Source organism: Stigmatopora argus, chromosome 22 (genome assembly GCF_051989625.1).
Source record: "Stigmatopora argus isolate UIUO_Sarg chromosome 22, RoL_Sarg_1.0, whole genome shotgun sequence".
NCBI classification, from domain to species: Eukaryota; Metazoa; Chordata; class Actinopteri; order Syngnathiformes; family Syngnathidae; genus Stigmatopora; species Stigmatopora argus.
This window is the reverse complement of record NC_135408.1, coordinates 5856116-5881970: the sequence shown is the minus strand read 5'-3', so window position 1 is coordinate 5881970 and position 25855 is coordinate 5856116. Positions and strand designations below refer to the sequence as shown.

The 25855-nt window shown below is 43.8% G+C and overlaps 4 protein-coding genes, 1 long non-coding RNA gene and 5 other non-coding genes across 19 annotated transcripts; 7 read left to right on the top strand and 3 right to left on the bottom strand.

Annotated features, from left to right (window-relative positions):
- Positions 1-110: 110 nt before the first annotated feature.
- On the bottom strand, positions 111-3015 carry rab34b (RAB34, member RAS oncogene family b). Of its 2 annotated transcripts, none has more exons than XM_077592103.1 (11): positions 2759-3015; positions 2478-2532; positions 2306-2397; positions 2077-2142; positions 1505-1617; positions 1372-1436; positions 1250-1301; positions 655-736; positions 493-583; positions 326-433; positions 111-251 (listed from the first exon to the last, which is right to left on the bottom strand). In XM_077592103.1, the coding sequence occupies exons 3-11, from the start codon at positions 2333-2335 to the stop codon at positions 190-192; spliced, it is 669 nt and encodes a 222-aa protein (XP_077448229.1). In that variant the 5' UTR covers positions 2336-2397; positions 2478-2532; positions 2759-3015; the 3' UTR covers positions 111-189. The 2 variants fall into 2 exon arrangements, with proteins under 2 accessions (XP_077448229.1, XP_077448228.1); XM_077592102.1 differs by having other exon boundaries at positions 1505-1606; positions 2759-3008.
- On the top strand, positions 2513-4423 carry LOC144067983 (uncharacterized). Its single transcript, XR_013298073.1, has 6 exons — positions 2513-3321; positions 3385-3412; positions 3599-3669; positions 3857-3916; positions 4102-4161; positions 4344-4423. It is a non-coding gene; the product is annotated as an uncharacterized LOC144067983 (long non-coding RNA).
- LOC144068626 (small nucleolar RNA SNORD49) lies at positions 3451-3527 on the top strand. The gene has a single exon (XR_013298222.1). It is a non-coding gene; the product is annotated as a small nucleolar RNA SNORD49 (small nucleolar RNA).
- LOC144068629 (small nucleolar RNA SNORD65) lies at positions 3713-3786 on the top strand. Its single transcript, XR_013298225.1, has one exon. It is a non-coding gene; the product is annotated as a small nucleolar RNA SNORD65 (small nucleolar RNA).
- LOC144068628 (small nucleolar RNA SNORD65) lies at positions 3959-4032 on the top strand. Its single transcript, XR_013298224.1, has one exon. It is a non-coding gene; the product is annotated as a small nucleolar RNA SNORD65 (small nucleolar RNA).
- Positions 4202-4275, top strand: LOC144068627 (small nucleolar RNA SNORD65). Its single transcript, XR_013298223.1, has one exon. It is a non-coding gene; the product is annotated as a small nucleolar RNA SNORD65 (small nucleolar RNA).
- Positions 4424-4539: 116 nt separating the features above from the next.
- Positions 4540-4611, top strand: LOC144068630 (small nucleolar RNA SNORD65). Its single transcript, XR_013298226.1, has one exon. It is a non-coding gene; the product is annotated as a small nucleolar RNA SNORD65 (small nucleolar RNA).
- A 241-nt stretch (positions 4612-4852) lies between these two features.
- Positions 4853-7080, bottom strand: nsrp1 (nuclear speckle splicing regulatory protein 1). Its single transcript, XM_077592099.1, has 7 exons — positions 6852-7080; positions 6510-6600; positions 6371-6427; positions 6170-6298; positions 5898-6105; positions 5721-5823; positions 4853-5452 (listed from the first exon to the last, which is right to left on the bottom strand). Exons 1-7 carry the CDS (start codon positions 6869-6871, stop codon positions 4924-4926), a joined length of 1137 nt encoding a protein of 378 aa, XP_077448225.1. The 5' UTR covers positions 6872-7080; the 3' UTR covers positions 4853-4923.
- A 66-nt stretch (positions 7081-7146) lies between these two features.
- Positions 7147-16272, top strand: ssh2b (slingshot protein phosphatase 2b). 3 transcript variants are annotated; one of them, XM_077592080.1, is made up of 18 exons: positions 7147-7392; positions 8173-8216; positions 8845-8957; positions 9037-9101; positions 9180-9301; positions 9365-9430; positions 9510-9575; positions 9656-9850; positions 9923-10016; positions 11205-11333; positions 11411-11457; positions 11516-11662; positions 12348-12548; positions 12638-12980; positions 13078-13488; positions 13597-13910; positions 14706-14796; positions 14879-16272. In XM_077592080.1, exons 1-17 carry the CDS (start codon positions 7330-7332, stop codon positions 14728-14730), a joined length of 2445 nt encoding a protein of 814 aa, XP_077448206.1. In that variant the 5' UTR covers positions 7147-7329; the 3' UTR covers positions 14731-14796; positions 14879-16272. The 3 variants fall into 3 exon arrangements, with proteins under 3 accessions (XP_077448206.1, XP_077448203.1, XP_077448205.1); XM_077592077.1 differs by having other exon boundaries at positions 13078-13910; XM_077592079.1 differs by having other exon boundaries at positions 13078-14029.
- LOC144067956 (arf-GAP with Rho-GAP domain, ANK repeat and PH domain-containing protein 1) lies at positions 12995-25704 on the bottom strand. 7 transcript variants are annotated; one of them, XR_013298069.1, is made up of 28 exons: positions 25255-25703; positions 24997-25079; positions 23812-23849; positions 23300-23605; positions 23172-23231; positions 22827-22992; positions 22402-22503; positions 22068-22172; positions 21927-21987; positions 21738-21858; positions 21302-21566; positions 20907-21106; positions 20744-20829; positions 20486-20668; positions 20353-20421; positions 19376-19475; positions 19251-19307; positions 19053-19179; positions 18868-18967; positions 18599-18800; positions 18474-18519; positions 17626-17822; positions 17052-17264; positions 16817-16922; positions 16487-16628; positions 16359-16423; positions 15946-16023; positions 12995-14774 (listed from the first exon to the last, which is right to left on the bottom strand). XR_013298069.1 is itself a non-coding variant. In XM_077592059.1 (27 exons), exons 2-26 carry the CDS (start codon positions 25077-25079, stop codon positions 16379-16381), a joined length of 3180 nt encoding a protein of 1059 aa, XP_077448185.1. In that variant the 5' UTR covers positions 25255-25703; the 3' UTR covers positions 12995-14019; positions 16359-16378. The 7 variants fall into 7 exon arrangements, 5 of the variants coding, with proteins under 5 accessions (XP_077448185.1, XP_077448187.1, XP_077448188.1 ...); XR_013298071.1 differs by having other exon boundaries at positions 16359-16420; XM_077592059.1 differs by lacking the exon at positions 15946-16023 and having other exon boundaries at positions 12995-14019.
- Positions 25705-25855: the final 151 nt, after the last annotated feature.

Genomic DNA, 25855 nt, shown 5'->3' with positions numbered 1-25855 from the left:
CTGCAAGATGTCGCTATCAAAGAGCACCCTGGCGCCGGTCACGGGACGGCGGGATTAGTCACGCTGAGGCACATGACGCGCACGCGCCCCGACTCAATGAGACACAGGAATGCGGGAAAAGCTTTTTATTTACACAAATTACGTCTCTGCTCTCAGAGGGATGGGTTCTTGTACACGGTGGCGGCGTCATCAGCAACAGTTGGCCTTCCTCTTGACCAGCTTGCGCTCATCCTCCAGGCTTCCGGTAATCTCTGAAAAGACAGAAAACTTTAACGATTGAGGAAAACCGCTTGGCAAAATAAGTTGAAAATGTGACTCCGCTTACTGATGACGTCGGCAGCGTTCCTCGGCCCGCTTTTCTTCAACTCTGACAGTACATTGGCTTCAAATGTCAAAGCCGCCACACGGAGGAAAAAATCTCTCACGCCGTCTCCTGCGGCAGACACGCAATCACGTTATCTGCACGCCTTCCACGCAGAAACTTTGTCGTACCTGATTTGGCTGACACGGCCCAGAACTCGGCCCTGATTTCATCCGACATTGTGATGGCTTCTTGTTCGACGTAAGCCAACTGCTCAGGAGTCTGAGAGTGGAAAATGTCAATCAAGGACTCATAATATATATATACATTCATTTTTTAATATCTTCACCCACGCTGATGTCCTTCTTGGTGCCCACAAGGAAGAGAAGAACACTGGAGGGATCGTTCTCCTTCATGGCGTCCTCCAGCCACTGCCTACATACACCCAACATTTTGGATGTAGGTTATTTTTAAACAAATATTTCATTATGTCTAACTCATGTAAATGTTTGGCTTTTACTTCTAATGAATGTTATGCATTGAAATACAATTCATATCAGTTTGAGGGAATATTTTGGTGGATTTATTTTATGCCTTTTATGCAATTCCCCTCCGTAATTGCCTTTTTCTATACAATGGCCCATAAAACAATTTTAAATAGAGTTGAGAAATAAATATTTCAATAGTAATTAATAGAAAAATATAAGTAAATCAAATAATCGTTTTAAAAAACTAGTATTTTAAAGAGATTCAAACAAGTGTGGCCTTTCTGGGGCTTTATTGAGTTTTATAAATATTTTAAACTTAGTTCAGTCTTGTTGAGTCATTCGGAATATTTAGGCCCTTAAAAAAGTGGATTTAATTGTTAGCAATAAATTGGGTGTGGCTTGTGTTGACCATAGGGCTGCAATTTGAATGCAAGACATGTTTAATGCTAATTCTTGATACCTGGCGTGGGCTAAGGAACTTCCTCTGCTCAAATCAAAGACCACGATGATGGCTGCGGGACACAAAATGGAGCACGTTGCATCAATTACAACAGGAAATCCCCTCCCCTCCCACACACACACCTTGAGCTCCTCGATAGTATGTGGACGCGATGCACTTGAAGCGCTCCTGGCCCGCCGTGTCCCACCTGCAAAACAACATCACCAACTCAGCGGTGTTCTCTTTTACGCCAGCGACCCGGTTTTGGAAACTCACAACTGCACACTGAAGGGGACCCCGAGCACCTGGAAGCGTTCCGTGTCAAAGTCCACGCCGATAGTGGCCTTGTAGTTCTTCGCAAAGCCGCCCCTGCAGAACCTGACCAGATTCTTTAGCAGTGTTGGGAATGATACGGCACTATAATAATGTTGACTAAAAAAAACTGCTTTTCGACATCTAGTTTTGTCTAATCAAATCAGTTTATCACTAGTAGACGTCCAATCCATTTGAAGTGGATTTCCATCCTCATCAATTTTTAGTTGGTTGGTTGCGTGGGATTTCTCCAGGTACTCTGGTTTCCTCCCGCAACCCCCCCAAAAAACTGCAGGATAGGCCGGTTGGACACTCTTAAATTGCCCCTAGGTATGATTGCGAGCGAGAATGGTTGTTGGTCTCCTTGTGCCTTGTGATTGGTTGGCCACCAATTCATTTCATAGTTAGTTGGGATAGGCTTCAGCACCCCTTGTGAGGATAAGCGGTTCAGAAAATGAATGGTCAGAGAAAACCTACAACTGAAGTGCGTCGACGGCTGTGTCCTCATCAAAAACAAGATTTTCTGAGACATTTACCTGCTGACCAGGCATGTTTTCCCCACCGACACATCGCCCACCACTATGACTTTGGCAACGTTGAAGCTAGGAAAAATCGAGGAAAAAATGGCACTTATATTCAGTTTTTAGTCTTCTGGCTGACAAAAAAATATGCTGCGACAGACTACAATTCAAATTTTTGATACAACATCATCATTCCACAAAAGATGGAAGCAAGAGGGGGGAAAAGGAGCGGAAGTGGACTGACCATATGCCATCTTGCTTGTAGTTTTGGCATGCCGCTTTCACCTGAGGGTGGAAAACTTCTTTGGTCTGCAAGGCCGACTTCTCGCTGAAATACTAACGTGACGTCATCACGCCACGACACCAATCTTATGAGAATTTGCACCTGCGTGTCACTGTGCGCGTGCGTGTATCACCTTAGGCATGTGTGTTATGATCCTGTCGCTCTTGATAGGAGGCAACATGATGGCCCTGCAGGTCAGTGGAGTTTAAAACGAGATTAAACATTAATTAAAACAACTTGCTTTTTTGCATAGTCTGTCCATGATAAACAATTAAGGCGTCGGTCCAGCTAAGCGATGGTCGTCACATCGCTGTTAGGTCGGAAAAAAAGTCGAGTATTTCCCTTCGCAACCCAAAAGACATTGAAAGAAAAGATTAGGAAACGAGAAGACGCGTAGAAAAAGAAAAAGTTTACCTTCTGTCGGTGACTGCAAAGGAAAAAGTTCCGAATGTGTGAAGAGAAAATAAAAGCCGAGCAGCTGATGCTTGTGGCCCCAAATCAAGTCAGCAGACTTCGCTCTCAATCAAATCAATTGACTTCTTTCAGTCGGCAACACAACAGCTCCGCCGTGTGGCTCAAACGAGCACCCACGAGACTTTGTCGACTATACACGCAAAATTCAAACTTTAGAAAATACAATACCTCAAAATGCCAACGTGTATTTGTTGTAAAATACTTTAATATATATTTTTTGTTACTATTTTCTTTTCTAACGTGGTTATGACGTCACATCCGCGCGACTCTCGGTGTATAAATATTTCCGCCGCAACGTTGTCGCTCTTTTCGATTGCGGTTGAGTTAAACTGTACGTCTCGCGTTCTTGCGTTGTTTCAAATTCGAATTAAAAACTCAAATTCCAAGCGAAATGCTCGGAATTCCTCACGAAATGATGCTTATGTTAAATATTCAACCTTACTCATCGAATTTGAACATTTTCGTGACCACGTTGACACGGCGAGGGCACTCGTGAGACAATGGTAAGGCTTTTCTCCTGTAAAACACGTTTATCTGTTATTTACCCCCTTTTCTATTCTTTATAGGTGTTAGTTGATTCTCAATCATTTTAAGGTGAGTTTTTTTTCACAAGAAAGTAAAATGATAATTGAAGCAATGATGAAAATTGTGAATAGGAAGTGCCGTCTGATGCGACAACTGACGATTTTTCTTGATCACGATTCTGAGTCGCCATTGAAAATATTCTAATACTCAAAATGTATCATCACAATTTCTAAAAAGATACTTACCCATCAACAGATGACGTCAGTTGGAGAAATGAACCCCAACCTGTTGTTGGGTTCTTAAAAGATTCTCATCGTAATCGCAAGGTACTTACAATTGAAATAACCACACATTTTTAAAATTAAATTGTCATGATGAAATTAAAACTGAAATAGCTGGAATTACCGGCAGAATGTCCAGTGGTGATACTCGGTTTTCTGAACTAGTGTAAAGAAAATAAACGGGATCTAGTTGATTTTCAACTCAATTAATTTGTATGGCATTTTTTTTCAGATACCTGAAGATTTGGATGTGATTTTTCATTTCAGGTTTGCCACTGAAAGTAATCGCAAGGTACTTACAATAAAGCAACCACACATTTTTTAAATTACATTGTATTGATGAAATTAAAACTGAAATAGCTGGAATTACCGGCAGAATGTACAGTGGTGATACTCGGTTTTCTGAACTCGTGTAAAGAAAATAAACGGGATCTAGTTGATTTTCAACTCAATTAATTTGTATGGCATTTTTTTCAGGTACCTGAAGATTTGGATGGGATTTTTCATTTCAGGTTTACCACTGAAAGTAATTGCAAGGTACTTACAATTAAAACAACCATACATTTTTTACATTAAATAATGATGAAATTAAAACTGAAATAGCTGGAATTACCGGCAGAATGTCCAGTGGTGATACTCGGTTTTCTGAACTCGTATAAAAATAAACGGGATCTAATTGATTTTCAGCTTAAATTAATTTGTTTGGCATTTTTTTCTAGATACCTGAAGATTTTGATGTGATTTTCTCCAAAACAGTGCAGGTAAGTTTAAGACGTTTAATGTCCAAATAGTATGGTATTATTGTTAACCAAATGTTTTTGTTTCAGGTTTACCACTGAAAACCGGCAGAGTAAAAATTTCAAGTTTTTGCTATTGGTTCCTGTATAAAAGGTGAGCTACAATGTGTGATTTCTGTTGTGATGAAATCTAAAGTTCACAGCTGGAATTACCATCAAATGTTTGGTGCTGACACTTGGTTTTCTGAACACAAATTTAACATGCCCAAAATTTTGTCAGGCTGTTAATAATTGTGACTTTTTTCCCGTCTGCTCCAGATTTCAAGGGTGGGTTACTGTTGAAGCTGTCCAATTTTTGGCCACGTTGCTACATAAAGCATTTTTCCTGTGTTTGAGATTGAGTGCTTTTGAATAAAAAATTAGGACAACCATTTTTTTTGTCATGAATCTATTTCCCTATTTAGAAAAAAAAACTCACGTTAAATCACAAATGTTTGCATGCAATAATTTTATTTCCACAAGTCAGAACATTTGAGTAAAGGGCAAGGAAAAGACATTGGGTTCAGTCTTCTTCACGTTCAACGTAAGTCTTGGCTGATCGAGCCAACTGACGGGCCAAGTAGCGCTCGCGGGCCGAACCTAGCGTCTGCTCCGTTGAACGTTTGGCAAATTTGTTCCCCTCCTCCTTTTGGCTCTTCTCGCCAACCTCTTCCTCTTCACCTCCGACCTTTTCCACCACATTTTGCTCCTCCTTTCTGGTCTCCTTTTCATCTTGTTTTTCTTCCCTCCGACTCTTGGTCTCTTTTTCACTCTCACTGTCTTTCCGTCGGCTTCTGTGACTTCGGTCGCGCTCTTCTCTCTCCCTATGCGACCCCTCCTTTTCTCTCTCCCTACGCGACCCCTCCTTTTTGCGCTCTTTCCGCTCACTTTCTGACGAGGGTGACCTCCGTCTGTAATGCCGTTTGGAATGCGACGAACCGCCCGCACGCTTCTCCTCTTGCGCTTCGTCTTCGTCGCTTTCGGGACTTGAGGTGACGTCTTTACTGGTTTCGTTTTTTTCCACGTGCTTAACGTCTTCCGAGTTTTGATTTCTGCGCATAAGCACATGAAGAGAAGCTTGAGTTTAAAGGTACTTTGAAATGCTACAGAAAGTGACAGTACAGGTTTAATGTTCACATTTGCCAGCTGATGCATTGTTTAGGATGGAAAAACGATGAAATGGTAAACAACTATACTTAAATGCCAATGCCATGAATTGACGTGAATGCAGTCATTTTCATTTTTCGACATGCTCACCATTTCATAGCATATTTAACAACATCAGACATAAATGTAGTGTTTTCGAAGACAGTGACGTACTTGTTTGCCGAGCGGTCTGGGATGGCTTCCTCTCCGATAGTTTGGTTAAGAAGATGTCGGTAAAATCCACTCAGGTCTTTTTGTTTCCTCACGTCCAAAGCGGCTGATGAAGTGGAAAAAAACCCAAAAGCATTACAACACTGCTCAAAGTATTTTAAGTAATTTAATTTAGCAGACCTTCAATGGCGACTTCCCTCCTTTCTCGCTCCGCTTCTTCCTTCTGCTCCTGCAACTTGTGCTCGTAGGCGGACGTGACGTACGCCTCCTTGTCGGCGAAGCGCTCGCCCTCCGCTTCGCGCTCCTTCTGAATCTTACGCTCATCCCTCCGCTCCTGTTCCTTTTTGCGGTTCTCCACCGCCTTCTTTAGCTGCTCGATATACTTGGGCTGCGAGCGCAAAAGAAAAGCGCGCTGGAGTCAAATCAAACAGTTGCTTCGCATTCAACGTTACCTTCTTGTCGGCCCTGGACAAGACTTTTTGTCTGTTGTCCAGTTTCTGCTTTTGGATGTTGTCGTAGACTGCGTCATAGTCGTACACGGTGCTGTCCTCCTCCAAGGCTTTCTTCATCTCAAGCTGTGTCTGCAGGCATGGAACAGTTAGTGGGGTCGGCGCCAAGATGGAAGTAGATAGACACGGTGCTCTTGTGCTTACCTGCCTCATCGTCTTCTTCTTGGCTGCTTCTTTTTGCAGGCTCTCTCCGACAGACGTCTACATCAATACAAGCATTCATTTAGATAAAGCCATGCCTGTACACCAAACCAAGTAGGGATGGCTGGTTTTATTGCTTCACCTCATCATCAGAGTCATCTCCAAACACTGAAAATTTCTTGAGACCAGTTGGCTTTGCCAAGCATTTCTTCTGAGGCAAAATGAGCCCATATCTGAGTGCAAAAGACAATTGGCAAATTAAAACAAATAATAAAAGAGCAATTGACAAGTAAAGCAGGTATTTGCAGTCTCTGTTAAAAAGATTAGCGATTAGCAACACGTAGCAGTAACCTTATATTTGCAATATATTTTTCTACAAACACGAATGAAATGGCCACTCCATCCTGGTCTTGGATTTAAAATCTTTGGAAATCCTAAACGAACCGATTATTGTTTATTAGTTCGCACTGTTGTTAGCACTTACTGTTTAGACGGCAGCGCCATTTTAGACCACTCGGATTGAATGCTTGCGGCACTTTCGACACACTTTTTGTTCCGTCAAATTGTCCAAGATTGAGCAAATCGAAGTACTGTTTAATATGCCTGAATTGGTATGATTAATAACAGTTTGCATATTATTAATGCTATTTACTAAATGTGGTGTTATTTTCTAGATGAAATGCCACTGACACCTTTATTAATAGCGAAAGTGCGAGTGTTTTCAATCTAGTTTCATATACGTATCTGGGAAGCAGGAGCCGTACGCATGCGTGGTTTTACCGGAAGCGCCCAGCGACGCCGACTCGACCGCGGAGGGAGGAGCCGCTGAGCCAACGGAAGGAAGACGCCCAGAAAGCTCCTCGACAAACCATCAGGCAGCCATGGAGAGACGACGCCGAGCGAGGTGCACCTGATTCTGTCCATTATGCTCTCGGTGCTCAGGGTTGGCGTCCAGCTCGTGAATGGCGCTGGTGACCGTTCAGCGTTCCCCGACCCCCAGCAACACCTCCAGCCCCTGCGTATCGGTAAGACATTTTCCATCATGGAGCTTCCCGAAGCTTTATTTGCATGCTTTTTCGCTCCCAAATGGTCTCGCCTTTGTGCTCGTGCGCATGCGCCAATCTAGCACCCTCGCTTGTTGTTTCACATTCGACTCGCTACTTGTACTGGAATCATTTCTAGCCTTTATTTTCATGGGCAGGGTGGTGTGCTCCTTTTACTCGTAATGTAAATGTGACCCAAATCTTATAAATGTTCATATTTCTTATGTTTTTTTCGGTAGGGAGTATGGGCGGACATTTCCGGTCGGTGGGACCGCTTGAAACGGGCCCCAAAAATATTGAACTTTTAATTCTACTCGAACTTTTTAGTTGTTTGGTTTATGTTTTCTCCAAAATGTATCGTTTTTAGCGTGTTTTGCGTGTCTCAAGCGTACTTTTGGTTTGGCTGAAGCCCGTGCAAGCGTAGCTGTAGAGCAAGTGCGCGCGCACACTGAGGCAATCAAGAGCAGGTGCGCGCGCACATACAGCCAATCACAGACGAGAACCATGTTGTGACGTAATGTTTACAGTGGCACTTGGTTTGGGGTTGTCTTGGGGACTGAAAGAAAAAAAGGTTGTCTGGGGGACAGAGGTGGCAAAACAGTAGTTCATCAATTTAAAAAATCGTAGTTATTTACAGACACACGTGCCCAAAAAGGGACATTATCCTCCCCTTTCAAATGGATCGGACGTCCATTGCCGTCAAGGGTCACGAGCGGGTAAAAAATTAATTTCGCTGATAAAGGTTTTCTTTCTTATTTTTAGGAATCGGGCAGTGGTGAGGATGATCGACGCTCTCAACCTCGCAGGTTAGATTATGACAAGATGGAACTAAAGTCATTTTCACATGTTAGATTTTTGCATGTCTAACAAATGTCTTTGGAATATAGTTGGGTGTTTGCAAAGAAAAACATGTGTGTGTGTCCCAGTCATGCATGCTGCTCTGCTCTCAGTATGGAATCTTGCTCATCCTGTTAGACTTTCTATCCACAAATCCGCTTCAATTGTAGCAAATGTGAACAAACACACAAGCAATTTTTTCCCTTCATATTTCTGATTTTGGACCAAATGTGTTTCTTCATGTGGTAATGTTTAATACTTTGACTAATATACATTTTCAAAATTTAAGTGCAAATCTAAAATCTGAAGTCTTGTGAACACAACTCTATTTTCTATGACCACAAATAAGTGGAGTGGGTAAGATTGCTGCAAAACGGTTGTAGACTGTGAAAATTGGAGTTTTGATGTTGGTTATTTCACTGCACTTGTTCTCCACCTGTTACTCTGCAGCAGTCAAGCAGGCTAACGTCTGAGCTAAAAGCCCAGGCTACACGTTTCTTGCTCTTTTGAAGGCTCTGGGTCCAAGTTGTGTGTCTTATACCTTGCCTCTTTAAGCTTTAACACTGCATCTAAATTATGTTTTATGTTTGTGTCCAGTATCAGTGAAAGTTTCCTGACCGTTAAAGGGGCGGCACTCTTCCTGCCTGGAGGAAATGGCTCCTCAGCGTCGTCATCAGCGTCTCGCTTCTCACTGCGCAGCAAACATGCGGGTAAAAAGGATTTTTTTCTTTCTTTTCTGTCAAATGTGTCTTTATCACACAATTTGTATTCGTTCTGTGTCTTTCCTAGATGATATCCAGCAACACCTTCAGACCATGTTCACTGTCCTCCGACCAGAGGACAACATCAAACTGGTGGGTGTACATACGTCCACAAGGGTAAACAAATTGAGTGGTTATGTTTCGGGCCTAAACTTTACGGTTTCCTTCCAGGCGGTCCGGCTGGAGAGCGTCCACGCCCTTTTGACCCGCTATATGGTCGTGGTATCCACCAATGGAAGGCAGGACACGGAGGAGAGCGTCCTCCTTGGCGTGGACTTTAGTCCTGTGGACAGGTGAGTGTGTCAAAACGCGCTCGAGCCTGTAGTTCATGACGTCAAATGACGTGCGCCCCTCAGCTCGTGTTCAGTGGGTTTGGTCCTTCCGCTCTGGAGCGACACGCTGATTCACCTGGACGGAGATGGGTACGGACTCGCCAACGCCGTTGTCCGTCATCGTAAGTGACGTTGTCCGCCTCACCGCATCTGGTCTCCTCCTCCACAGTGGCTTCAGCGTGTCCACCGACGGCCGAGTGCACGTCTTCAAGCCCGTGTCCGTGCAGGCCATGTGGTAAGTCGGCTTTTGCTTCCGGACACGTTTTCTACCTCCCTACGTTTCGGTAAAAGCGGGGTCTTCCTCTTCGATGGCAGGTCGGCACTGCAGTCGCTGCACAAAGCCTGCGAAGTGGCGCGTTGTCACAACTACTTTCCGGGAAGCCTGTTCCTGACTTGGGTCAGCTATTACCAGAGCCGCGTCTCGTCCGACCGGGCCCGCATCAACGAGTGGAATGCCATGCAGGACCTGCAGTCGCACCGTGCTGACTCCCCGGTCCTCTTCTCCGACACGTGAGTGACGAGCGTCAAGCGCGGCGGCAGGGCACGCCGTTGCGGAGTCGACTAACGCCCGTGCTTGTGCAGACCCACGGAACGCGAGCTGACAGAGCGCGAGATTAAGAGCAGCTTGAGGGAGATCATGACGCAGCGAGATCTGGAGAACGTCACCTGCAAGGAGGTCAGCCAATAACTACTGCTTTTGTTGGTCTCATTTTACGAGAAATTCTGCAATCTTTCACCGCCAGGCTCTCCCTGTTAAAATGGATTGTCTATTGCTGCAAATGGCATTAAATTAGTTAATACCCGAATATTAATAATGTACAATTAGAGCTGGGCAATATGACAAAAATTGTTATCACGATAAAAAAAAAAAAATCAGTCTATCGATATTTATCATAACTATCACATCTTTTTTTGTTCAAATCTGAAACTTCAAACTTCTGTGAATAAGTAAATAAATAACTTTTCTCCTTATTCAAATCTGAAAGTAGCTAACAATGTTACCTTACTTTATAAAAGAGAATATGACATATGATGATTTTAAAAAGTATTTTTGTTGTACTGTTGTGCAATAAAGATAAGACAGATAAGACTATGAAAAGTTAAGAATGAAACCGGCAGAAATTTTGACAGATGCTTTTATTTTTATGAATTTACCTTTAAACCAAAAGTTGCTGTGCAATATGAAATAAATAAAATAATCAACTGAAGACATTGGCAAGCAGACTATTTTCAGCCTCGCAAAAAGAAACTGTGTTAATATACCTCACATATGGTCAAAAATACAATAAAAGAGTTGAATGAACTTAACCCAAGATAACAAGTTTTAGATTTTTACGTTTTCAGAACATTTGCATAAAATGGGGAAACAGCTTGACATTAAGTAAGAAACATATTACTGGCTGTCCTCAAATGAGTACAGTGGCTTAAGGCTCAATAAGGCTGCTCTTTGCACACAGGTATTTACGAGGCATTTAAAAAAAGAAAAGAAAAAACGCCAGGGAGAATTCAGTTGGATCTATTAGTGGGTCGGCTCGGTGTTGTCCTGCTTCTCATAATAGCTTATTTTAGCTGTGTTATTCTCCTTTTGTGTTTATGCTATGTGTTAGCCTCTATTGCTAACATGCTAAAACACGTTTGCCCATCATCCTGAGCGTTAGTCTGGAACTAGCGTTCAACTCACAACAGCGCCCCCGTTCTTTGATGGTCGGGTGGTGTAATTGCAGTTTAAAATGATCAAATTTTCATGGAAAGTTTTTAGTGTCGTTAACAAAAAATATTTCACGATACTTATCGCTTATTCGCACAGCTCTTTGTACAATGAATCAAAGTTCAACATATACGTTTTCTTTCCCGTGTGGCACAGATTCGCACTGAGCTAGAAATGCACATGACGTGCAACTTGCGCGAATTCAAGGAGTTCATCGACAACGAAATGATCGTCATTCTGGGCCAGATGGACAGTCCCACGCAGATCTTTGATCACGTCTTCTTGGTCAGCGCCCTCAATGAAAAAAACCCTTCTAATTTAAACTGATGATCTGATGCACACAATGCTTTTCCTTTCTTCAGGGATCCGAGTGGAACGCGTCCAATATGGAGGAGTTGCAGAACTGCGGGTGAGGAGAAGGCCACCCATGACTTTTGAACAGGAGCTAACGGGCGGCTGTCACACAGAGTCCACTATATCCTGAATGTGACCCGTGAGATTGACAACTTCTTCCCGGGCATCTTTGAGTACCACAACATCCGCGTGTACGACGAGGAAGCCACCGACTTGTTGGCCTACTGGAACGACACCTACAAGTTCATCACCAGAGCTAAGTGAGTCACTGTTAGCCATTGAAATGTATGGGGCCTTTTTTGTTGTTGCTGCCATATCTGCACTTTTGCTGGGACTGTAACCGTTAGGCACAAAGTCGACAGGGAACCTGGATCGCTTAAATTTTGGGGGAAAAAAGGTTGAGGGTGTTAGCTGTACACTGCAATGAAAAACATGCTGGAATAATAATTATTTGATAAAGAAAGGGATTAATGTGCTAAAGCTACTAAATAGTGTCCACATTAGCGTAGCATTAGCGTTAACATCGACATAGCCTTATCAGTGTAGATACCAATTATATTAGCTCACACATACTAGATGACAGAGCTTACTTTAACAATGAACACTAAAAATAGCATTCACGATAGAGTAGCATTATCTATACTAAAATATGCATTAAAAAAAAATGCAATAAAACAAACAAAACAAAAATGCATTATTTGCACATGCGCACATTGTTTTTAAAAGACTGCATTTTTATTGTCAAAAATGCATTTGTGAATGGATAATAAGAAAATTGTAGAAAAATGTAATAAATAATCAGTTACAAATAGCACCAACCAAACCGCAAGCATAACAGTTGTCCTGGATATCAGGTTTTGTTTATCTATCGTCCGATGGCCTATTTTTAAATTCATAAACCGGTCAAACCAATGAAACGATGTCTTACACTGGTGGCGATTTCAGGAAAAATGGATCCAAGTGCCTGGTGCACTGCAAGATGGGAATAAGTCGCTCAGCGGCCACAGTTATCGCTTACGCCATGAAGGAGTACGGCTGGGATCTGAGGAAGGCTTTCGATTATGTCAAGAATCGGCGAGCCGTCACCAAGCCCAACCCGTCCTTCATGAGGCAGCTGGAGGAGTACCAGGGCATCCTGCTGGCCAGGTGAGCCGCCCGCGTGAGGCGTGGATTCCTCGTCCAGACGCAACTGACCCCCTCTCTCTCTCTCTCTCTCCCTCTCTGTTGTCGCGCAGCAAGCAGCGGCACAACACGCTTTGGCGTTCTCATTCGGACAGCGACCTGTCCGAGCACCACGAGTTCTTGTCTAAAGCGTATCGCCGGCCCCGAGGCTCGGAGCGCTCGGCCCCCCCGCTAGAATCCTACGTCAAACAAGCGGCGGGACTCGTCGCCCCGTCTCGTCCGCTCAGCTCGCCGCCTTGCGGCACGGCGGCGACGCCTGCCGACGTGCCCGGTGCGGTATTTGGCCACGGGGACAGCATCGACTTCCTCAGTGCCAGGGAGAAATTCAAAGGGATGGCGCGGCGACGTTCACCGCCGCCTCCCGAGTTCCTCGCCGGCGACGAGTCCAACAAAAAGGTGAGACTATGGCGTCACGGTTAAATATTATTTATTTCATGTTTCATCGAGCAACTTTTCAGACCTATTGTTTCTTTTTGTGTTTTCTGTGAAACAGAGCCCCATTCCCGTGCAGCTCGCAGAACGGAAGCCCGACGAGTTTGAGCCCGGCCAATTGGAGGACGGGGGCCGGGAAGTGGCCCAGTCTGCGCAGGATGGAGATGTTTTTTGTCAAGGCGTAAAACAGGAAGGGCAGAACAAAGAAGAGGAAGAGAACAACGGCGCCCGTCTCTACAGAGATTGGACACGAGGCTCGGTGCGTCGCGTCACACGCGAGCTGGAACGGCAGATGAAGCGAGAACTCCACGCCCCCTTGCCGCCCGCGCGCCAAGAGAGCCCCACCGGGGATGGCGAAGCTTGCGTCGCCGCGCCGAGGAGCGCCGTGGGTTTTCTACGTCCGGACTGGGGCGGTGCCGTCCTGAAGGAGACGTGGCAGACGCTGCGAGAGCTGGGAGCCTTCCTCCAACAGGTGAGCGTGGCCGGACGCAACGGGAAGCGAGGTGGCGAGCGGCAGCGCGCCCGAGAGGCGGAGGCTCGCATCCGCCGGTCCGGACTGACGCCGCCTTCGCTGATGAAGCGCTCGGCTTCCCTGGCCAAGCTGGGCTGTTTGGAGCTGCTGGTCGACGACCTGGCCGAGTGGGAGCTGAGTCGCGGTGCGCCGCCGGCCATCGAAGCTCCGGTCCACCGGAGCGGCGAGGACCCCAAGAAGCAGCGGGTCCACGACGCTCGCTCTCCGGCCGAGCCGTCGCCCGCCGAGAGCCCGCGGTGCCTCCGCGGCGCTCAGTCGTCCTCGCCGCTTCCGCCGCCCTTCACGTCCAGGCAGCAGTACGGCAGAAGTCACCCCGTCCGGCGCCTCAAAAAAGCAAACCTCAGCGCCCTCTACCAAACCATGTAGGTACCACATATATATTCCTAAAACAAAGTCTCTTGCCTTAAACCAGGGGAGTCCAACCCAGGAGCCAACTTGAAATTCATCCGGTTTCATTTGCTATACATAAGACTGAAATCAGGTAAAAAAAAATTTTTTTATTTTAAATCAGAGTTTTAAAATGTTTGTTTTTAAGTTTTAACTCACTGGCTAACACTGATGGTGATTGACATCCAATCCATTTTGGCTGAACGAGTGCTGCCAGTCCCTCAGTCAATATTACATGGTACCTCTACTTACGAATGATTCTATGTTCTATTCTAATCCCTTCTCGTGCGATATATTTGAGGCCACCTAAAAAACTGGGTCGCGGGCCGTAGATTGGATAGCCCCGCGCCTTAGCGCAGCTAGTAAGGTTAAACGAACCCAATGGGGAACCACGTGTTTCCTCTTATAAAACATTTTGTAGTTTGTCGGAATGTTGGAATGTGACGCCGCAGTCACCTCTAACCCGTCCGTCAGGTGCTCTTTCACTCACAGCCAGCCAGCTAGTCAGTCATTGTCACGTAGTCCTGTTTCAGGCCATTCCGGAAGCAACTTTATTCCCTTTTTTGATGACGTACCTCAGAGGCGCGTGAGCCGCCCACCTGAATTGTTCCGACTCCCTCATCAAGCGCTGACGCCATTCGTGTGTATACAGTGTAACTGGGATGTCAAATGGGGCTTTAATGTCTTTTTGTCTGAAATTTGTGAAACTATTAAGCACAATTTTTGACCATTTTTATGTGTGCGTGAGGCAAGTGAACCTTCTATTGCAGGGGTGGTCAACTCCGGTCCTTGTGAGCCGTTACTTGGTCTGTTTTCCATATCTCCCTCCACCAACACACCTGCAGCAGATCATGGGGATTGGTCGGTATCAAGCTTCTGGATGGCTTGCTGATGAGTTGATCATTTGATTATTTGTCTAATGACACAAGTTCCCTCTTTTCAGGTCAAACTGAAAAATAGTGAGCCCAATTGCATGATGGGGGACTCGACCCCACTACGTCTCGCATGGTAAGCGCACATCTTACCATGTGAGCTAAGTTGCCTCCCATCTCCCTACTTTGTCACAAACTTCGACTGGCTAAGTATTTTCAGTAAGAGTACTTTGGCTAAGTGTGCAAGCCGCCTCCCTACTCAGCATGGTCCTGTCCAATCAAACTTTTTGGCTGGCTTATTTGAAATCCTAGTTAATAGCCAGTGGCTTTGTTTTTTTATGCCAATTATTTTAACACATTTTGATGTAATGATGAAACGTAAAATTTAATTTTTAAAGTTTTTTTTAGTAAAAGGTAATTAGTCTTTTGTCGCAGGTGTCCCTCCCGCCGAAGGCGGGAGGGGCACCAAGAGTACGTCTGCGGGACGCGAACCAGCTTCCACTCGGTGGTAGGCGCATACTCTACTGTGTGCGCCAAGGGGCCCACCCACACACCCACTAAACTTCGACGGGCTAAGTATTTTCAGTAAGAGGGCGCTTGAGTAATTTGGCTAAGTGTGCACGCCCCCTCCCTACTCAGCATGGTCCTGCCCACTCGGTTTTTATTTGGTAAGTGTCAACTTGCATGATGTGGGATTCGATCCCACTACCTCTCGCATGGTAAGCGGATGCCTTACCATGTGAGCTAAGTTCCCTCCCACCACCCTGCTAAGTCATAGACTGGCTCACTACATTTCCATTGCAGTTGTAAAGTGACAACTTGCATGATGTGGGATTCGATCCCACTACCTCTCGCATGGTAAGCGCATGCCTTACCATGTGAGCTAAGTTCCCTCCCACCACCCTGCTAAGTCACAGACTGGCTCACTACATTTCCATTGCAGTTGTAAAGTGACAACTTGCATGATGTGGGATTCGACCCCACTACCTCTCGCATGGTAAGCGGATGTCTTACCATGTGAGCTAAGTTCCCTCCCACCACCCTGCTAAGTCACAGACTGGCTCACTACATTTCCATTTCAGTTGTAAAGTTCAGCTGTAAAGTGATAGTTGAATGATGCAGGAATTGATCCCCCTACCTCTCGCATTGTAAGCAGACGTCCTCATCAGCAAGCCGTCCGGAGGCTCGATACCGATCCCAAATATTTGATTCAAGGCTGTTGGTGGAGGGAGCTATGGAAAACAGACCGGATAGCAGCTCTCCTGGACCAGAGTTGGCCACCTCTGTTCTATTGTGTTGAGTCACACATGCACTTTAATCTTGTTTATTGTATTATTTGTACATGGTTTCCTACATGTGAAGGGGTGTATGAAGCATTTATGTGTGTGTGGGAACTTTATTTTGTATTTATTTTATTTTTTACCATGTCCTTCTACTGTGACCATTAAATAGATGGAATATAACACATTATTTGTATTTGGTCATTGTTTCAAAAATGCCTACAAGACAATCCATGCAAATTGCTTTGAATGATTTACGGGAAAAGGATACGTCAAAAGAATCGAGCTTGTTCAGAGGATGGTGATCTCTTCCTCCTCATCCTGCTGCTGCTGCTGCTGCTGGAAAGGATTCCATTAAATCTGAGCAATCGCAGAACAAACAGCGGACTGCAGGTTTACCAAAAAGAGCAGCGTGTGGTGAAGGATCAGCTCGCGGGTCATCTTAAGAAGGTCAGTGTTCAGACTGTGGAAGAGTGTTGGGACCAGAACCAAGGCCAGGTTCTGGGGTACCATCTTATTGACTTGAGAGAAAGTCTGGACCCTGGTGGGAAAAATGTTAGAAAGATCATAAGTGATAGGTTTAAACATGATCTCTTTCTCTCACACACACACACACAACTTTCTATAAGACATGTTTTAAAATGGGTTTTCTGTTGCATGGCTGACAACTGATTCAAGGTGAATCGTGCCTTTTGCCTATAGAATGTGTGACGTTTCTTGCTTTCTTACATGTAGAAATGTCCAAATAAGGCATTCAGAGTGGCTCGCTTTTCGGAGGGCAGTTGCTGTAGCACCTGACGGTAGGCTGAAAACCGGGCACGCTCATCTGAAATGACTTGACACACAAAATACGGTGTCTTAATGTCAAGGCAGTGCACCCTCAAAGTGATTTCCAGCAAAGCCCATGACTACAAGGTGGAAAATCCACCAGGAGAATTATATGCAGTACCACCGTAATACCCACCAGCAGCTCGGATCCAGTTCCTCCGCTCACTCTCGGAAAAGAGTTGCACTTCCTCTTGCCGTATGTATTGCTTGAGGGCGGCGGCGGCATCCAGTACACCTTGTTCGTCCGACTCGAGGGGGGCAGAAACTGGGGATCTCACCAGGGCCTCCACCAGCTGGGATACTTTGGAGACCAGCCCGCAGCGCCGATAAACGCCCTCCACCCTCAGACCTGAAACAGGCGCAATAAACGTTTTCCAGAGTGGAAAAAAAAACAAAACGTGAAGGAGTACCGTATTTTTCGGACTATAAGTCGCACCAGCCAAACAATGCACATTGAAGAATATATTGAAAAATATATATAGAAGTCTCACTGGGGTATTTTTGGGACGAGAACCAAAAACATGTCAAAGTACCAATAGTAAAATGGACAACAACAGGCTAATTAGGCTGTTAACATAACATTAACAACATTTTTCAGATAACAATTAAAAAAGATACATATATAAGTGGCAGGCCCAGCCAAACTACGAAAAAGGTGTGACTTCTATTCCCAAAAGTACGGCACTAGTAGAAGGAGAAGATGTGGCGACCATGTTCAGTGATGTGTTGGATGCATCGTTGGACAGCTAGCGGCACCAAATTCATCTCCTTGAGGTCATCCAGTGGGTACAGCATCTCCTTGGACGCTACGGACGACTCTCCGGCGTTGTGATTGGCCAGCGCGTCCTGTAGGAGACTGTACCACGTTCTGCAGCTATCGTGCTCATCAAAGTGCAATGAAACACGCCTGGACCAAGGTTAGATGTAGATCACAAAATTAGTGCCAAGTGAGGCTTAAGTCCTGTCAAGTGATTTTTGTCATGTTATGTGGAATTAAATCAGTCAGTGGTCCTTTAAAAAAATATTCAGGTACATTGATTCATTGTTAAGGTATGAGTTGATTTCATTTACTGTTTGATATATTATACTAGATAGAAATTTGCAGCTTAAAATGGGCAACGCGACAGGCAGATAACAATGCGAATTCATCATTTTAAAAGGGTTAAACTACTGTAGAGTTCTGCTGCAGACTCCGAGAAACACTCAGAAACATGGTGTTTTCTCCTTCAAAATTGAATTTGGCTTGGATGACTTAAAATGGCATGACTGAGTTGACATGCCAAACATATCAGCATCAATGCTAGCAAGCACCGGGAAAGTGATTAAGACATGCCTACGAAATCTTAGCGCTAACAGCTCAAGTTGTTTTTAAAGCCTTATTACATTGACTCATTTGATTTATTGATTCAAATTTGTCAAAGTTGTTAACAACAATTTTGACTTCATTTGAAATTTGACTTTACAAGACTTCTCAGATTGTTGTTGTGTCAACGTGGCCTTATTTTTTTGTCTTTTCAGTGGCTCAGGCTTGTCATTATGTGTTAATGTGTATTGTCACCTTTGTCCTAGGACCATGGTTACGATGTCTTCAGATGGAACCATCTCTGAAGAAACATCGATTTGGGTGCAGATGCAGATGAACACATTGGAATTGGCACCGAGACATTATAAAGGGATGCTTACCGTGGTGACCGAGTGCTCCTAGTTCCATCTTTAGCGACGGTTTGGCGTCCCTGCGAGCTCGGTAAACGCTCACGCCATCATCCCACAGTAACAACCAGGCCTCGGAATTGTCTGGGGCACCACTGTCTTCTAACACGCACACTTTACTGACTGCCACCGCGCCGCACACCTCAGCGTAAGACACACCACTCGGGAGAATCACCTGAAAAACAGGCAAATAAATGTCGGCTGGTCCAAGTCTTATTGTGCCCGGTTTTGTTTTGTCTCACCTTAAGAATGTGGACCAGGTGGACGAGGAGTTCATCCTCACTCTCAGCCCCACAAATGAGCTGATTGTCCAAGGTAATCAACTCAAACTCAAAAGTTGTCCTGGAGGAACAAAGAGGAAGAAGAAGAAGCGCCTGGGTGATTATTCCAGAGTTTTTCTCGCCAATGGAGGACTTTGTTTATTTACCCGTCTTTTCGGAAAAGTGATAAAACTTCGCGTAGATCGAGAACATCGCAAGCCGCCGAGTCGTTTTCCAGAGAGAAGAGGAAGCGATCTTCTTCTAGCTTGCCGTGAAGCTCCTCGTCTTCCTCTCCTATGTGTACAAAATTGTGAAAACTATGTCTTAAGTGACACATTATACTTTTCACTTTTTCAAAATAGTACCTGAAGGAGCCAAGGCAGGTTTCTGATAGCCCGATTTTGGTGCGTAAGGGGGCATCTCTGTGGAAATGAGACCATATGTACTCCATATAACGTGAATTTCTGTGTGTATGTGTATGTTCGCTGACCTGTGTACTCGTTGAGTCTGAGAAGCTCAGTCTGCAAAGCTTGTCCTGCTCGCTCAGCTAGCTGAATGACGGAGGGGCTCTCAAGATCTGTTTGACACACCTGCAGAAAGGAAAGGATGTCATAGCGCAAATTTTGTAGAAAAATCCAAGGCTGCAAGGGCCAACTTGAAATCATCCCACTCCCATTTGTCAAACGTCATCAGAATCAGATAAAAATGAAAATTATTTGTTTTTATGTTTAAGTATGGATTTATTGGCTGCCATTGACTGGGGTGTTGGCAGCGAACAAATCCCTATCAGTAACACTGGATTGGACGTCTATCGTTCTCAATGGCAGTTAAAAATAATCCCCACTGTTATCACTAGCTATTTTTAAAAAAAAATATTTATTGGTTTATATGTGTCAAACAGCAACGAATGAATTAGGGACTCCAAGCAACAAATTGACATTGCACATATCTATCCACACTACTTAAACAAAATGCAAAACAAAGAAAAAAAAGTTCAGCAACAGCAAAAAAAAAAATCACAATGAAAATACAGCACAATTTCTTTTTTCCAAATACATAAATTTAAAAAATATTCAGTTTCCTACATTGATTTCACCATTTTGTCAGATTTTGACACTTAAGTCAAAACCGAGGCACAGTTTAATTTATTAATTTATTTGTTTATTTATCTATTAATTAATTTATTTATTAACTTATTACCTATTTATTTATGTCTAAAATGTCTTTTGCTGTGTCTGTATTCTCACCCTCTTGCTACTGTGACAACGAAATTTACCGAATACGGGATGAATAAAGTTATCTCATCTAATGGACTGGCTGCATCTAGTGTTCAATAAAAAAAAAATACAACAATATAGTTTGACATCAAGCTTCCTGTGCAGGCCATATTCAATTCAATTTTCTTTTCTTAGAATTTGCTGCCGAACACACTCCTGTCATAAGCGTGTGTGTGTATATGTGAGTTACCTTTGAGCCCGAACAGATAAGTGACAACGTTTCTTCTACGTCCCCACCACAAGCGACCTCTCGCAGCCTCTGAAAAGAAATGCAGCCATTGACGGCACCGACATCAAGTTGACTCAACCCCGGAGCATCGCACCTGTTGCATCAACTCAGTGGACGATGCGAGGGCGTGCACTCGTCGGTAGCGACCCTTGCCGTATTTATCCTGGATGAACTTTGACCTGCTCTCATCGGAAGCATCTGGACCGATCTGTTCTGCGGTCGGTACCAGGGTCCCCCACACCTGGTTTCCCAGGCGGTTACCGTGGGCAACAAAGAGCTGCGAGATAGGGAAGGGGGTCCAAAGTCAGAGACAACCCACCTTTCTGGAATGCTGTATTCTGTCCCAGCTTACCTGTATCAATGGTTCAGTCCACACCTTGCTGTCCATCTTCAGACTGCGGATCTTGGACCGGGTGCTGCCCAGAGCTCGATGTTGTCCTGAGAAAAAAGAAAAAAAAAAGAGCGTGAGCATTTAGCATTAGTATCGGCAAGAGCAACGAAGGGGGCGTACTTACCCGCGCAGCTGTGACAGATGACGAGCAACAGGTTGACCGAGGCCCACTCGGGGTCGGAGGCGCCACAGTCTGCGCACTGACGGTTAGACGGGTTCTTCCACAGGCGGGTTGCCACCTGGCTGCAGGAAAGAGCACTGCTTATGGACGATGACAGACCCTCCAGCCAGATGGACAGATCCTTCGAGGAATCGACAGACAGACTGTTGGTGGGCGGGGCGAAGAGGGAGAATAAAATGAGATGGACCCAGAACAAAAACCAAAAGAATTGTCACAGACCTCTCAAATGCATTGCTGACTAGTAAAAACTCACTTCCGAATCTCTGACAAACACTTGCCTAGAATTATTTTTGCTACACAAGTTTGTTCAAAATAGAAAAGGCGAGTGGCATGCATACTTGAAGTTCTTGAATGGTGTGGTGAGGGTCAAGGAATGTTTTCCAGTGGTTCGGATTGTGGCCAGATTGAGGGGAATGCTGTAGCAGGCAACGCCCAGCTGGAAGCCGTCTTTATTCGGGTAAATCCACAAGTCGTGACCCCAGATGGCCGCATAGATGCGGCTCCTGGGGTCTTTGACGGTGATCGGTCCGTGGATGTTTAAATCGTCTGGACCAGGCTGACCCCGAGTGGCCAGCAGAGACTGGATCCAACTGTCCTGAACATCTGCAAAAGCAGAACGTAGTATGCAAGAGACTTTTTGGGTAGAAAGAAAACGCAGGAGATTTATCCATTAGCCAGCGTACTTAACTAGTCAACTAATTGGTTCAAACTCTGGTTTTTGATAGTTGAGCGTCTATTGTAAGGAAAAGTGTGTATTTTTGAGCCGTATCGGACCATCACTGTGAGCCAAGAAGTCATAATGTTTCTTCTTGAAGAAGATGGAGAATCTCCCTCTCTCAAGTTTCTTGACATTTGTGATGCTGGACACGTGGAAGAGAACCTCACTGAACTGGTCCTGATTCAGAATGACACACATGACTCTCACACGCAAACACACAAACACACATTGGAGCACACACTTACTGTCCGTTTTTTCCAAAGAGACATCAATTGTCCATCCAGAGTTGCCCAATAGACATTGTGTCTAAAGAATCAATTATCAAATGTGAATGACAGTCAGTGTGAGTCACTCCTTCCATCTCTATATAGATATGAAACTTCTACCTGAAGCCCTTCCAGACATCCAACCAGCTTGCTCGGACCACCGCACTTTGCGGGCCAACTGGCGTGCGCTTTCCTTTCTTTCTTGACACTCGGATGGTTGCCACGCTTCACCGTCAAAACAGCAATGCCATAAGCACAACAACCACAATGGCAATAAGAAGAAGAAATGACAAGAATGACAATAAAAACAACCATCACGATAAAAGTTTAGGAGAGGCATAAACAACAACAACCAGAAGCAACGAGAAACGGAAAAATAAGAACAGCAATAACATTGACAACATAACAAACACAACCTGCATGTTGTCTAGAAAAACACGAGTCTTTTGTGTACCTTGGCATCTTCTGATTGGCAGGCTTCCTATCCTTTGCTGATTGGCTAACGGGTAAGGGAATTGGCAGAGGTGGCCGAGCCGGTGCCAGACTTGGGGAGCGACTGGAATTGACCGAGCAAACAAAGCAGTATTAGTGAAGAACCGGGTGTAGTATAAGCTAATTGTATTATTATGAGTATTGCCAGTTAGTGTTCTCCCATTAGTTGTACTCAGTCGCATGCCAACTATAGTATTTGCTCTAGCACCAAATTTTGTGTATCATTTTAGCACTAGTTTTTTCACAAGTGTAATTCCAAGTGTACTGTAGTAATACTGTAGTACTAGATGTATAGCCAGTGTGGTACCTGATGTAGTAACAGCTATAGCCTTAGTAGTACAGGGCAAAGTATTAGGTATAGGACAGAGTTTTGCGGCGACTACATACGCAATGTTGTTTGGTAGGTTGTCTATTTGGTCTCGTCTCATTGGTCCATTAGCCATGGAGGAACCTGGCCAATTTTGATAAATTTCCTCCTCATTGGATGAATCCGAATCGGCATCATCGTCCCAATTTTCCAACACAGTGATGTAGGGATCCTCTTCCTCTTCTTCTGTGGATTTTAGCACAAAGCAGAAGGACAAATGTGTAAAGTAGTCCCTCCTCAATTTGTAGATATTTTTCCATGTTGAACATAGATAATCCCATCAAATGTTTCTTGCAGTGATTCTGGAGTAATGAATGAGTAGATGATTCTTAATAACATATTGCTTGACTTTTATCCAGCATTACCTGGTCCTGCTGGCTCAGCACGGTCTTCTACCGGCGCTGTCGAGTCCACGGCAACGAGATCTGGACCAGAAGAAAAACAAGAATGACTAACGTGATGACCTCCAGTCAGAAATGATTGATTTATTTACCAGCTGAAGTCAAAGGAGGTACGCCTTTGACAGATTGGGAGGGGGATTTAGCCACCATGCTAAGCATATCCGCCAAACTGGGTATGTTTGACAAGGAGCTAACGATGGCGCCTAAGTTAACAGGTGCCGGAGTGGAGGAACTTGGCGTAGGGGCAGGGTTAGTGATGCTGCCAGCAGCGCTTGCTAAACTCGGTATGCGGCTAGCTATGTTGCTAACCATGCTGTGTATGGAGGGTGGGGATAACGGGAGTGGGCGGGAGGTAGAGTTGTCGGCAGGAACATCGTCTCGTGAGCTGGTGACTTCATCTGACGGAGAAGAGACATTGACATCGTTTAATAATTGGAAGGATGCACAGAAGATTTATGAATGAATGATGTGTGAGGGTGTGTTTGTGTGTTATGGTGACGTGGCAAACAAGTTTGAAACTAGTTTTGTGTGAAGACGTTGAATTGATCTCATCTACTTAACTCTTTCGTCAATGAATAAAAGTTGTGTGTGTGTGTGTATGTACCTGTGTTTAACTGAACTCCCGTCAAAGGAGTCTGATCTCTGAAAAACAAGAAAATTTGTCAGGATGACAGACAGGATAAAGTGTTCTTTTCGGGTGACTGTAAACCAGCATCACCACCACGACAAAAAGACAGGATTGTTGATTGTGTATATGTATATTGTTGCGTTAGCGTCACCATCTTGATAACATGAGAAGAAAATTGTGTGATTAGAATGTATGCACACAATTTTCAACTGGCAACTCAGTGAAATTCCCACTACAAATGTGTTGTATAGCTATAACAGTACTACTTCAGGGCTATCTTATTAATATGCCTAACAAAAAATGTATTGAAACTTAGTCTACAGTGGCACCTCTATTTACGAAATTAATTCATTGTAGAACTTGTTTCGTAACTTGGATTTTTTTTCAGAAGTAGAGGTATTTTATATGTACATTTTCTAATTTATTCCATGATTCTCAAAGGCATTACCAAGTAAACCCTTTATAAATGATCCAAAGGTCCCCATTTTGTATGAAAGATGAAACAGAAAAATGAGATGAAATGAAAAGAAAATAATTTATTAATGTATTACAATATAATAAAAGCATGCAAAGACATTTTCTAGTCTTGCAGGTGCATAAGTGTAAGAAAAACAAAAATAGCATGGAGAGTTGTTTTTGTGAGACAGCCAATGGGAGGCCAGCGGAATGTAGTGAGCTTGTCAAATAGAACGCAATGCTACCGCGACAATTTCAAAATAAAATAACAGGTACAGGAAATGTACTGACGTTTTGGGAGATTTTATAACTTAAAATTTGTAAATTGGAAGTTATTTGCATATCAAAGGACTTTGTAACCTGAAAATATCGCATGTAGAAACATTCGTAAATAGAGGTAGTATCATAGTAATAGTGCTCTCTGACCCACTGTTAATTGTGGTAACATTGCGCACGTATAGGATCACTTGAGGGCTCAGGTCTAAACATTTCTGCTTTATACAAGCATGGCTTTATGTCAGACTAGTGACAAAGATAATAGCTGAATCAGAAATCGCGTGAACGCAGCCAAAGTAAAAATTCTACTGAAATTAAGGGAAAGAAAACAGGCAAATTTGAGTCTCCAGCTTTTGTGATTTCTCCAGTTAACTGGGAAATGTCAACGCTTGGATACGTGTGTTGCTGAATGTTTGTGTAACGACTTACTTCCCATCCGGCAAGGAGGTAGAACCACGGCTATTCCTTGAGTAGCGAGCTCTTGGCTTGGGGACAGGTGGGGGTGTCGTCATCTAGAGTGGAAATGACTTGGCATGATTAATAAATCAGTGATCAGCAACAGAGGTAATTCGTCAATGATAAGGGGCATTTGCTCAACAAGTATTGGAATAAAAGATGATTTCCTTAGCAAACAGACCATGTGAATAATCTGCTACAGAGATGATTGATTGTAAGACTGTTTCTTACCGTGTCTATTCAGAAATTGTTCTATCGCTGTCTTCTGTCTTCTTCTCACTTCTGTCCTCTGGTTTTTGGTATTCCTGTCTTCTATGTTTGTTCCGTGACATATGTGTTTCTCCGTTTGGACGTGGGTAGGACAAGTGAGCTCATATGACTGCTAGATATCGTCCAACCTGCTCAGTCACTTTGATTATTTTTTTTTTCTTTCACATAACCAGTTTCACTCGGTCACACCATCCCGCAAGTATGCTTTGAAACGTGTATAAATACACTACATCTGTGTGGATATGTGCATAATAAACATAATAATAAAAAGTACTCCGTGCTATTTCAAAATAAATTAATTTTCTTTCTTCAAATTTCGACATGCAAAACAACCAATAACAACAATGAGGTACTGTGTGCCTGTCAATGAGTGAATGTGAATATATATATATATATATATATATATATATATATATATATATATATATATATATATATATATATATATATATATATATATATATATATATATATATATATATATATATATATATATATATATATATATATATATATATATGGTTACAATGTAATGGTGTACTGTCCTGTAGCGCTAAAGACT

Coding starts and splice junctions, on each gene's coding strand:
- rab34b (XM_077592102.1), bottom strand. CDS start 2,525: ATGTTGCCTCCTATCAAGAGCGACAGGATCATAACACACATGCCTAAG. Junction 2,143..2,305: donor TACAAGCAAGATGGCATATG/GTCAGTCCACTT, acceptor GATTTTTCCTAG/CTTCAACGTTGCCAAAGTCA. Junction 737..1,249: donor AGTTCCTTAGCCCACGCCAG/GTATCAAGAATT, acceptor GGGTGTATGTAG/GCAGTGGCTGGAGGACGCCA.
- nsrp1 (XM_077592099.1), bottom strand. CDS start 6,871: ATGGCGCTGCCGTCTAAACA. Junction 6,428..6,509: donor GAGATGACTCTGATGATGAG/GTGAAGCAATAA, acceptor GTATTGATGTAG/ACGTCTGTCGGAGAGAGCCT. Junction 5,824..5,897: donor GAGGGAAGTCGCCATTGAAG/GTCTGCTAAATT, acceptor CCACTTCATCAG/CCGCTTTGGACGTGAGGAAA.
- ssh2b (XM_077592077.1), top strand. CDS start 7,330: ATGGCGCTGGTGACCGTTCAGCGTTCCCCGACCCCCAGCAACACCTCC. Junction 11,334..11,410: donor TCTTTGATCACGTCTTCTTG/GTCAGCGCCCTC, acceptor TCCTTTCTTCAG/GGATCCGAGTGGAACGCGTC. Junction 12,981..13,077: donor GCGACGAGTCCAACAAAAAG/GTGAGACTATGG, acceptor TCTGTGAAACAG/AGCCCCATTCCCGTGCAGCT.
- LOC144067956 (XM_077592059.1), bottom strand. CDS start 25,079: ATGACGACACCCCCACCTGTCCCCAAGCCAAGAGCTCGCTACTCAAGG. Junction 18,520..18,598: donor AGGAGCACTCGGTCACCACG/GTAAGCATCCCT, acceptor ATGTTTCTTCAG/AGATGGTTCCATCTGAAGAC. Junction 17,265..17,625: donor CCAACACATCACTGAACATG/GTCGCCACATCT, acceptor CGCCTGTTTCAG/GTCTGAGGGTGGAGGGCGTT.